General features: G+C 40.1%; 1 protein-coding gene across 4 annotated transcripts in view; it reads right to left on the reverse strand.

Moving 5' to 3' along the window:
• Positions 1 to 639: 639 nt before the first annotated feature.
• kif21b (kinesin family member 21B) overlaps positions 640 to 12,028 on the reverse strand; it is a 183,830-nt gene continuing 172,441 nt past the window's right edge. For 3 of the 4 annotated variants that reach the window (XM_041196212.1, XM_041196210.1, XM_041196213.1), the window contains 3 exons: positions 11,406 to 11,576; positions 10,500 to 10,699; positions 8,710 to 8,809 (listed from right to left, as the gene is read on the reverse strand). In XM_041196212.1, coding sequence (XP_041052146.1) covers positions 8,710 to 8,809; positions 10,500 to 10,699; positions 11,406 to 11,576 — 471 coding nt within the window. Of the gene's footprint in view, positions 1,554 to 8,709; positions 8,810 to 10,499; positions 10,700 to 11,405; positions 11,577 to 12,028 lie in introns of those variants that run through there. The other variant, XM_041196211.1, reaches the window with a different exon arrangement.

The raw sequence follows: 12,028 nt of genomic DNA on the forward strand, positions 1-12,028 counted from the left end.
CAGGGTGGCAAATGTAACCCCACTATTTAAAAAAGGAGGGAGGGAGAAAAAAGGGAATTATAGACCGATTAGCCTAACACCAGTAGTAGGGAAAATGCTACAGTCTATTATAAAGGATGTGACAACAGGGCACTTAGAAAATATCAGTGGGATTAGACAAAGTCAACATGGATTTATGAAAGGGAAATCATGTTTTGACAAACCTGCTGGAGTTTTTTGAGGTTGTAACTAGTAGAATAGTTAAGGGAGAACCAGTGAATGTGGTGTATTTAGATTTTCAAAAAGCTTTTGATAAAGTCCCACATAAGAGGTTCATGTACAAAATTAAAGCACATGGGACTGGGGTAATATATTGGTGTGAATTGAGAATTGGTTAGCAGACAGGAGTCAGAGAGTAGAAATAAATGGGTTTTTTTTGGCATGACAAGCGATAACTAGTGTCATACTGCAGGGATCAGTGCTTGGGTCCCAGCTATTCACAATACATATCAATGGTTTAAATGAGGGAAACAAATGTAATGTTTCCAAGTTTGCTGATGACAAGAAGCTAGGTGGAAATGTGAGTGGTGAGGAGGATGGAAAGAGGCTTCAAGATGATTTAGACAAGCTGAGTGAGGGACAAATACATGGCAGATGTAGTATAATGTGGATAAGCGTGAAGTTATCCACTTTGGTAGGAAAAACAGAATGGCAGAGTATTATTTAAATGGTGGCTGAGTGGGAAATGTTGATGTACAAAGGGACCTTGCTGTCCTTGTCCACCGTAGGGCAAAATGACTTACTCCTGCCCCTATTTTCTATGTTTCCATGTCTGCAAGGAATCAGTGATGAGCTGCAACATCTAAGCAACACAATCACAAGATGACAGCACTATCATGCAACCCTTGAATAGTTGTTTTTCCTCTAATAAGATCACTAAATCATTAGTAGTCAAAACTGGTGAAGCCAAGGGCCAAGTTTTTCACGTTCTTCACTTATGGCAGACTTTTACATCCAAACACAATATAATACATCTAGTACTCTTTGATGGAAGTTATTTTCTTCCATTTATACTGTTGTGCTAAATTGGAGGTAAATGGAATTGGAGGGTAAGTTCAAGGGGAGTAGTTATGATTTGCAGTATAATAAAAGCAGCATAAATCTTCAAGGAGCAATGTCTGTGTAAAAGATAACTGCACTCTTAAACCTACATATGGTTTGGTCTGACTCACAAAGCCTGAGTGCAGTCCAATATTTTTATTGTTACAAGGACATCACTGTTAGTGCTGTTGAGAATTGCATTTCAAATAAGATACTTGCAGAATTATTGCTTGCTGTCTTTTCATGCTGCACATCAGTTCACAACAGGGAAAAAATTGCTTTTCTTCTTCAGCTCAGAAATCCTTGTTAGCATGGCTTTCGTTTCATTCCAAACCATCATTATTCTGCTTTAAATAGTTTGTTGAATTAAATACAATTAGATGCTGTCAGACAATTCTTGACTAATGTCTCTAATGTTCAACATGTGCCCATTTGTTAATCCTTTTGAGTTCCAAGTTTTTACTGTGCAGTCGCTGAAAAAAATAAATGAAAGACACATTAAGAAAACACATTTTGATCAAGAACCCCTTGCTACACCATGAAAATACATTGTTAGAAAATAGTTGAATCCCTTTCAATTTTCCATCTGTTGGCATTATAAATATATTAATTGCCTTAAGACATAAAAACAGGCTAGAAAGCCATAGAATCATCAAATGGTTACAGCACATAAGGAGATCATTTGGCCCTGCTGTGACTATGCCAGCTCTCTGCAAGAGCAACTCAGTCTGTCCCACTCCCTCGCTCTTTGCATGTAGTCCTGCAAGTTTTTTTCTCTTTGGGTGCTTATCCAATTTCCTTTTGAAAGCCACACTTGAGGCAACTTTTACCACTCTCTCAGGCAGTGCATTCCAGATCCTGCATTAAAAACCATTTCCTCATGTCACCTTTGATTCTTTGCCAATCTCCTGACATTGGTGTCCTCTGGTTCTTAACTCTTCTGCCAATGGGAACAGATTCTCTCTTCCTCCACTCTGCCTAGATTCCTCACGACTTAAGAGGACGTCAATCTAATCACCTCTCAACATTCTCTACCTTCACTTCTCTAAGGAGATAACATCAGCTTCTCCAATCTATCTATGTAATTGAAGTGCCTCATCCCTAAAAGAATTCTTGTAAATCTTATCTGGATCCCCTCTAAAGCCGTCATAACCTTCTTGAAATGTGGTGCCCAGAATTGGAAATGACTTTCCAGTTGAGGCCAAGCCAGTGCTTTATAAAGGTTCCTCATAACATCCTTGCTTTTACACTCTTTGCCTCTCTTGATGAAGCCTACCAGCCTATTTGACCAATTTCTCAAATTGCCCTGTCAACTTCAACATTTTGTGCAAGTGTGCTCCTGGGGACTGGATTTCATGCTGAGGGTAGGTCCCCCACAGCTCAGCATGAATGTCAGGGGCAAGCCCACCTCTGGTTGGCTGGCTCACCTTGCTTCCAATTTTTGGCTGACAGGGCTTTAATTGTTATGAGAAAAGACCTCTTCCCCCCCTGTCCAGGAGAAAGTCCCACCTCATTCAGATACTGACCAATCAGCCAACATCAGAATCGGGAGCAGTGGCCACTGCCGGTACTGCACCAACAAAATCAAGTTGTTCAGCGATGGACCCAGACCTACAAGTAAGTCGAGTGGATCTCACCGGGATCACCCCCAAGAAGGGGGTTGGTGAGCATGTTGGACAGGATGGGGAGGAAGAGGGTAGATACGTGGAGAGAAAACTGTGAGGGCAGTGGGGGGTGGGCCTGCAATTGCCACTGTGGGCTCAGAAAGCAGGACCCACCACCCCCACTTTGACTAGCCACAAACCTGCCGGGCTACATGTTGGGAGCAAGCCTCTCCCACCACCCATTAAATTGAAGCAGTGGCAAAATGAGGCCCTTAAGTGGATACTAATTGCCACTTAAGAACTTCAACTATGCTCATAAAATCAGGGTAGGGGGCAGGCAGGAAGGTGAGAGACACACCACCGATGGCACAGCATCCTATATTTGAAGGTTCACCCTCCAACTTTCCTGCCACTGGTCTCTTTGTTCTTGTACCCCTTTTAGATTTGCACCCATTATTTTATATTGTCTCCCTTTGTTCTTCCCATTTCACATTTCTTTGCATTTAATTTTATCTACCAGGTGCCCATCCATTTCAAATGCCTGTCTATGTCCTCTTGAAATTTATCACTATCTTCCTGATAGTTCACAACACTTCCAAATTTTGTGTCATCTGCAAATTTGGAAATTGTGCCCTGTATAATACACAAGTCATTAACATATCTCAAGAAAAGAAGTGGTCCTGGTCTGGACACCTGTGAAATTCCACTGTATACCTTCCAGTCTGCAAAAAAAAAAATTCAGCACTTTGTTTCCTGTCACTCAGCTAACTTGTATCCATGGCATCATAGGTTTCAAATTTATTGTCACAGATCACAGAATCACACAGTACAGAAAAGGCCCTTCGGCCCATTGAGTCTGCACTGACATGTGAGAAACAAATGACCTACCTACTTAATCCCATTTACCAGCACTTGACCCATAGCGTGGAATGTTATGACGTGCCAAGTGCTCATCCAGGTACTTTTTAAAGGATGTGAGGCAACCCGCCTCCACCACCCTCCCAGGCAGTGCACTCCAGACCGTCACCACCCTCTGGGTAAACAAGTTTTTCCTCACATCCCCCCTAAACCTCCTGCCCCTCACCTTGAACTAATGTCCCCTTGTGACTGACCCTTCAACTAAGGGGAACAGCTACTCCCTATCCACCCTGTCCATGCCCCTCATAATCTTGTAAACCTTGATCAGGTCACCCCTCAGTCTTCTCTGCTCCAATGAAAACAACCCAAGTCTATCCAACCTCTCTTCATAACTTAGATGTTTCATCCCAGGCAACATCCTGGTGAATCTACTCTGCACCCCGTCCTGTGCAATCACATGTGGCGACCAGAACTGCACATAGTACTTCAGCTGTGGTCTCACCAAGGTTCTATACAATTCCAACATGACCTCCCTACTTTTGCAATTTATGCTTTGATTGATAAAGGCAAATGCCCCATATACCTTTTTCACTACCCCATTAACATGCCTCTCTGCCTTCAGAGATCTATGGACACCAAGGTCCCTTTGTCCCTCAGAACTTCCTAGTGTCATGCTGTTCATTGAATACTTCCATGTCAAATTACTCCTTCCAAAGTGTATCACCTCACACTTTTCAGGGTTAAATTCCATCTACCACGTATCTGCCCATTTGCCCATCCTGTCTATATCTTTCTGTAGCCCAAGACACTCAACCTCATTGTTAACCACCCAGCCAATCTTTGTATCATCTGCAAACTTACTAATCATACCCCCCACATAGTCATCTATGCCATTTATATAAATAACAAATAATAGGGGACCCAGCATAGATCCCTGTGGTATGCCACTGGACACTGGCTTCCAGTCACTAAAACATCCTTCTGTCATCACCCTCTGTCTCCTGCAACTAAGCCAATTTTGAATCCACCTTATCAAATTACCCTGTATCCCATGTGCATTTGCTTTCTTTATAAGTCTCCCATGTGGGACCTTGTCAAAGGCTTTGCTGAAATTCATGTAAATTACATCAACTGCACTACCCTCATCTACAAACCTGGTCACCTCCTCAAAAAATTCAATCAAATTTGTTAGGCATGACCTCCCTCTGATAAAGCCATGCTGATTGTCAAGCCTGTTATGTGGCACTTTATCAGGCATATTTTGGAAGTCCATGTAAAACATATCAACTGCATTCCCCTCACATACCTTCTCTGTTACCTCATCAAAAAACTCTATCAAGTTAGTGGAATGCAAAGTTGCTTTTCACAAATCCCTACTAGCTTTCCTTAATTATTCCACACTTGGCTAAGTGCGGGTTCATATTGTCCTAGATTTTCATCTTCAAGAACTTTCCCACCACCAAGATCAAATTGACTGGATTGTAGCTACTGGGTTTATCTTAACACATGTTTTTACTAAGAGTGTAACATTTGAAATTATCTAGTCCTCTGGCATCCCCCCACGTATTTAAGGAGATTTGGGATATTACGGCAAGTGCCTCCGCAATTTCCACCCTTACTTCCCTCAGCATCCTATGAATCATCCCAGACGGCCCTGGTGAATTATCAACTTTAAATACAGGCTTTCTAATATATCCTCTAGCAATTTTTGGTCCATCCTGTATCTCAACTATCTCCTCTTTCACTATGACTTTGGCAGCATCTTCTTCCTTGGCAAGGACAAATGCAAAGTACTCATTTAGTATCTCATCCATTCTCTCTGCCTTCATGCATAGATCCCCTTTTTGGTCCCCAATTGGCCCTATTTCTCCTCCAATACCTTTTTACTACTCATATGCCTAGAGAAGACTTTCTGATTCCCTTTTATGCTAGCTGCTAGTCTCCTCTCATATTTTCGTTTTGCCTCTCTTATTTCCTTTCTCACTTCCCCTCTCAATTTTCTATATTCAGCCTGAATTATCAACCTGACATCTGTCATATGCACCCTGGTTTTGCTTGGCTCTTACTCTCTTTCCCTTTCGTAATCCAAAGAACACTGGCTCTAGTTACCCCATGTTGCTCCCTCTTGGGAATGTACTTTGACTGTACCGTCTCCTGTTTATATGCAGCCCAATATTCATTTACAGCTTTGACTGCCAATCTTGGATTCCAATTTACCTGGCACAGATACTTTCTCATCGCACTGAAATTGTCCCTCTTTCAATTAATTATTCTTACAATGGATTGTTCCTTATCTTTTTCCATAGCTAAGGCTTTTTCTCGTTTGCCCTTCTGAGATTTGCCATCTATAAGGCATTTTCAGGTGAGATGGTAGAGGTTTCAAAACAATGCACTTTCTATGACTTTCTCAGTCCAGTTCTGGTATAATACTCTATTCTAATGAGGCACTCAAACTTATTATCCTGGTTCAAAATGGCCACAAATAATTCATATCTACTCATTGCTTCTAGTTTAGAAGAATGTGAGTGATTTTACTGAAACATAAAATATTCTGAGGGGGCTTAATAGGTTGGATGCTGAGAGGATGTTTCCTCTTGTGGGTGAATCTAGAACTAGGGCTACAGATTCAAAATAAGGAGGCACACACTTAAAATAAAGGTGGAGGAATTTCTTCTCTCAGAGGATTGTTAGCATTTATAATTCTCATCCCCATCAAGCAGTGGAGTTTGGGCCATTGAATATATTCAAGGCTGTGTTAGACATTTTTTTTAATTGACAAGGGAGTCAAGGGTTACAGGGGGCAGTTGGGAAAGTGAAGTTAAAGCTGCAATCAGATCAGTCATTATCTTATTGAATGGCAGGGCAGGCTCGAGGAGCCAAGTGCCATACCCCTGCTCTTATTATGTTCTTCGACTTATCCCTTTCTAGTTAGAAATGCATTTTTATCCTCCCATTTTATGCTCCACCACAAAGACCTGCAATTAGTTTTATTTAACTGAGTTTAATTACATGCTCACAGCAAATTCTCATTTGTCATAAAGTTTTTTTATTGAAATGTTGCTCTCCTCTCCGTGCCTGTGAAGCATTTCTAACAATCATTTATATCATTTTCTGATGTTAAAAAACTAGCCTAGTGTAAGTCGTGGATAACAATCAGTGCCAATCTATGTTTGTTCAACAGGAAGCACAAATTAGACACATTTCTCCTCTCCTCTATTCAGTCCTCATCACCCATTTTTTAAAAATTAAATGCAGCTGAAAAGCATCAAGTCATTCAAAGGTCACTGGGAGAATCAACTAAAAGGCTGCGAATGCTTGAATTATTTCAAAAGGAAAAACATTACATTTATGATATTGACAAAAGAATCATTTTACTTTGGTTTACCAAAAATAGAAATAGCTACCTAAGTACAAAATTATTTGAATTCCAATAAACTGCTATATATGCCATATTTTTCCCCCTGGAATTGCAAAAATTTAGATCTCTTGCCACCTTCTAATAACGTAATTACGCCCTTCACACAATTAGGTATCTGCTGTCAACAGTTTAGAAGAAAACTAATTGTACGCTGTAGTTCCAGGCAACATATACCTTCACAGATTTTGTTCAGCTATTCAAAGCTCAAGAATTGTGTGCATTCAGGGATGAAACAATTAGCATGAAGATGCATGGATGAAAAAATATAGAATATAAAACAAAAAGGGAATGGAAGGAAATATGTTTAAAAAAAATGTGCAGATTTTACTTGGTGTTAATATTATTCCCACACCTCAGTGGTTATAGTAGAACATGGAAGGGGTGTAATAAATAAAGGATGACTGAGTTACATTTAAAATTGTAATGCTTTCCAATTTAAAGGTGGCATGAACAGATGTATGGCTCAAAATGAATTTCAAGTATTGATTTGGATTTCACATGCTTCTGTAAAAAGTAGGTTGAAAATTGGTCAGATTTGCCAGAGCGGGCAGCAGAGGTTGAAGAGGGATTTTGGCTCGAGTCAATGGGCTGAATAATACGGGGTTGCAGACAGCATGCCACCCCCACCCAGAAACTATATTGGAGTGAAGCCAACCGATAACATGCCGAGCAGCTCCGTCGCATTAAAGCGCTGCGGAGCTCATTAACGAGGGCTGAGTAGTGGGTCCTCCACCTCTCATTGGGGCAGAAGTCCTGCCTTTTGGAGCTGCTGGCCAATCCGCTTGGCCAGCAGCTCCATCATTCCTGGCAGTGCCAGCAGGGAGTTATTGGCAGCTGCCAGGACTGCAGCTGGAGAGAGGAGCCCAAGGCCTAGGATCCCCGGAACAGGTAAGTCCAAGGTCTTGGGCTGAGAGGGTCTGGGAGCGTTAGGGAGAGGGGCAGTTGGTGGTAGAGGGTGGGTTTAAGAGAGGGAGTGGATAGGACAGAAGGGGGAGGTTCTGTATAAGGGAGACTACCCCGTGATCGACAAAGGGCAGCCCCTGAAGATCGACTCCTCCACCTATCTTGCTGCCCTTTAACTATTTGAGGTTAAGAATTAGGCTTCCCACTCCCACCCTGCTGCCCACGCCAAACATATTATGGTGTGGGCAGCGTATTATTCAGGTCAATAGGCTTGATAACAATGCTAATTGACCCTCAAATGGTCATTTTAATATGGCTGGCAGGTTGCCGATTTTGGTGCCCACCCTCCCTGTATTTTGGGGTGAGCCCGCCCGTGCCATTTTACCACCCCTATAGGAAACACATCCACCAGGGCACATAAAATCCAGCCCTATGACTGGGATTTTCCAGAGGGCTGGTAAAATTCAACCTTATATTTCAGTCCACTGAGTGGATGTTCAGTATTCCAGTGGAAGAATTTTTTTATTCCTTAACATGACAAGCACCTCTTGTCTTAAAAGGCTAAAAATGCTCAGAAAAGCGTGTCAATACTTGAATCTAACAAAAAAAAATCATCTGCCACAGAATAACCCATTGTTAGAGGAACGTGAAGAAATGGGATACCAAGAGAAACTAAATTGTGTGTCATTAAAATGCATATCAGCTTCAAAAAACCTTCTGGACTTAATTTTCAAAATAATGAAATTTATGGTTTTCACTGTTATTCAGAAAGGCTTAGAAGACAAATCACCATACCAATGAGCAGCAAAGAAGAATCAAGTACGGAGCAGAGCAGAAATCAGGAGATTAAGGTATGCTACTGGCATGGCTCTTAATGGCAAGGACACGTCGAGGCAAACAAGGAGTAAGGCCTGCAACATAATTCCATAGCTTCACCCGGCAATCGCTGTAGCAGAAAGGAAAGAGAAAAAGAGAGATAAAGGGATATAATGCAAGATTGGAAGATGTGAGAGAGAAAAAAGACCCAAGGATCTGTTGATGCCCAACATAGGAACTGCAAATAAAGGTTTCTCCTTTTTATCATTCAGCTATTGAACATTCAAGGAGAAGTATATAGCTATGTCATGAAATTAGGCTGTCCTCTAGTATGCTCTCAGCAAAAGCACCAAATGCTCTCCTAGGTTAGATTGAGGCACAATTATAGAAATACAAAGTTTTTTTCAATAATCAAGAGCAACCCATTTAAGAGTGTGTAACCATTAAGCCAAAGAGCCATGCTCATGATGTAGACTTTCAATTTTCTTGCCCTTATCTATTTCTAAAACTGTGAAAGCAGCAGTTCCTGGAAGAGTCCAACCATGGATGAGAACAGTAAATATATTAAGGTCACAACATGCTAATATTTGATGAACACAAGTTGTATATAAACCAGTAGGAGATATTCAGGTTTCCCACCATATATAAGTACACAGCGAATGCAGTAAAAGGGTCTTGAGGAAAACTCAATGAGAAGCAAACCTATTTTGCTGTATGAAAAAGGGTGATGGCACTCTTGTTCACAATTGGTGGGGGGAGGAGAAGCATGCCTTGTTACCATCACGTCATTACTTGGAAACAACATAATAATAAATGTGAATGTGATTTGTATCATTGGATGAGGTGTTTATAAATGGAAAAAAAAAGTCCACACGTGAGTTATATTTTAAATCACCTCTAAGGTTTTGAAGCAAATTAAATTTAAACTCCCTTACCAGTAAAATAATTTTGATCACAATATTAATATCATTTTAATGAAAATGTCCATCTTCAGGGAAGGATGTCAACACAGTATGTAATGTCTGTTTCTGGAATAGCTATGAACCATCTCCCATGCCCATTCGGTTGGTGTTAGCAGTTTAGTCATGTTAGAAACTCTGTCTTGTATTGGATATCAAACAGTTTAATTCCCATCATCTAACCTGCTCTCCAAACATATTATTTAAGCTTTCTTCCCTCTAGTTTCACAGCTTATATTTTCTGATAAGGTCACAGGACATAATCTCTTTCTATATATTTAAAAGTTTAGCAAATTTAAATTTACCAATGATTTTTTTTTAACAAACTGATTTGAATGATCCATTTATTTTTCAGCCTTGGTTAAAACCACTTTTTAGTTTCTTGCCTACACTTCCATTAAAAACTAAAATATCAGATTTATCCCACAGTACAATGTGTTGATTCTATCTTTTTGAACACATTTTTAGGACATACATTATTATATTCTTCTCTTTCCTATGAATGGAGTTCTGTATGGTATAATGCCTCAACATTTTAAATGAAACTTAAAAGAAACAGGAATTCTTGATTCAAGCTTAAGAATTCAAGCATCCTAAAACAGTCAATTAGCAAAAAAAAAAAGAAATTGAACTGTGCCAGGTGCAAATATTCTTTTCAATACTTATTTGGCATTTTAAATTACACTACAGAGCTGAAAAAAGAACATTTTAACCAGTGTATCATTGACCAGAACTAAGATTCTGTCCACTTACTGAAACCCTGCAGCAGTATTTTCCCCCTCATTAAACAACCATGTCCTTCTTGGCAGAGTCACTGCTTTAATTGATTTCTGTAAACCTGCATGAGTGTTCATGGCATACCTTGAAGCGGTGAAAATCCTGCTGGAGTTTGTGCAGATGGCATTAATAGGACTGTCATGGCCTCTGATCTCTCCCAATGGCGTAAAGTTGTCTATGTTCCAAACTTTAAGCATTCCTCCTCGGCAACCACTCAGCAATAGATCGCGACCAGGTACAAATGCCAAAGCACATACCCAATCCTTGTGAGCGTTAGGAATTTGCTAAATGAAATGAAAGTACAAAATTAAATATATTTATCAAAATGTAACAAAACATTATTCACCTAAATTAACAGATTTCTCTAGAAATGCTGAAGCAAAAAATATCTTTAAATAGATATTTGCTGTACCATTATTTATTTCTTAAAATTACTACTATTGAAGATTAAGTTATAACAGAAAATATATTCTTTAAAACAGGAGGATGGACATTTCTATTTGCTATCTAAGTCCCAGTTAAATCCCAGTGAAAGCTTTGATGATGAGGGAATGCTTTGCAGCAAACATGCCTGATAGATGTCCCACCAATAATCTTCAAAATGTCTGCCCAGATATGGATGGGCATATTAAAAATACATTTATGCCATAATATGTCCATAGTACTCAAATTTATTAAAGGGTATTCTACTGTAGAATTGGCTGCAAGTTCAAAACTGGATCAGCATGATTTATCATTCTATGGAAGTGCAGGTACTATTAATGGCAGCAGCCAAGATAAATGTGTCTAAAAATTGTTGTGTATATCATATCATATAACTACATGGGGGTGTTAACATTGCAGGAATGTTTCCCCTGGACATGATAGTGAACAGTTAGACGTTTTCTGTTTATTACATCAGAAAATCTGAAGCAACAGGAGAAAATAAATTTAAAAAATAAGCTGCAGCCCTTTGCTCCAATTGCAGGGGTCAGAGATTCATTTTTGTACCTGTATTTGCTCCTGCCGTTCCAGGTCCCATTTTTTAATTCCATTGTCTCTAGATCCACTAAATAGGATATCTGCATGGATTGCCAGAGATTCAATTCCATCATAGTGTGGAGGCTCAAAATTATGAGTAGGACCAACATTTCCGAGAGTGTTTTCAGCAATTTCAAACTTCTATAGAGCAGATACATAGTTGTTAATATCTAATAAATTAATATAGATCCAAACATTTTCAGAATGTAATTAAAAGGAACCTCAATTCAGATTAAACTCTGAAGGAACATAGAGCTGGATTTTCATGGAGCTGGGGAGATTCTGTGAAGTGGCGCAAATGGCGGCCGAGACCCAATTCCAGGATTTCTGACCCCATTCCCGGCGTTTCAATCTTCAGGACTGCCTTTTAAGGGTGTGGGCTGGTTCGGGTCATGAGCCCACACACTGCACTCCCGACCTGTCCGGCATCATTGTGGAGATAGGCACCTCCTCCGCAATTTTCATGGAGTCGGGCCAGCTTTTCAGAGTGGTGGTTCATGGCACATCAAAAGGTGTAATGAACCATAGTCTGCATGAAGGAACCTTTTGAAAGGTATATTCAGAAGGTCCTCATCATGCCTCCCATGCCAAGG

This window comes from Carcharodon carcharias, chromosome 9 (genome assembly GCF_017639515.1).
Source record: "Carcharodon carcharias isolate sCarCar2 chromosome 9, sCarCar2.pri, whole genome shotgun sequence".
Taxonomy (NCBI): domain Eukaryota; kingdom Metazoa; phylum Chordata; class Chondrichthyes; order Lamniformes; family Lamnidae; genus Carcharodon; species Carcharodon carcharias.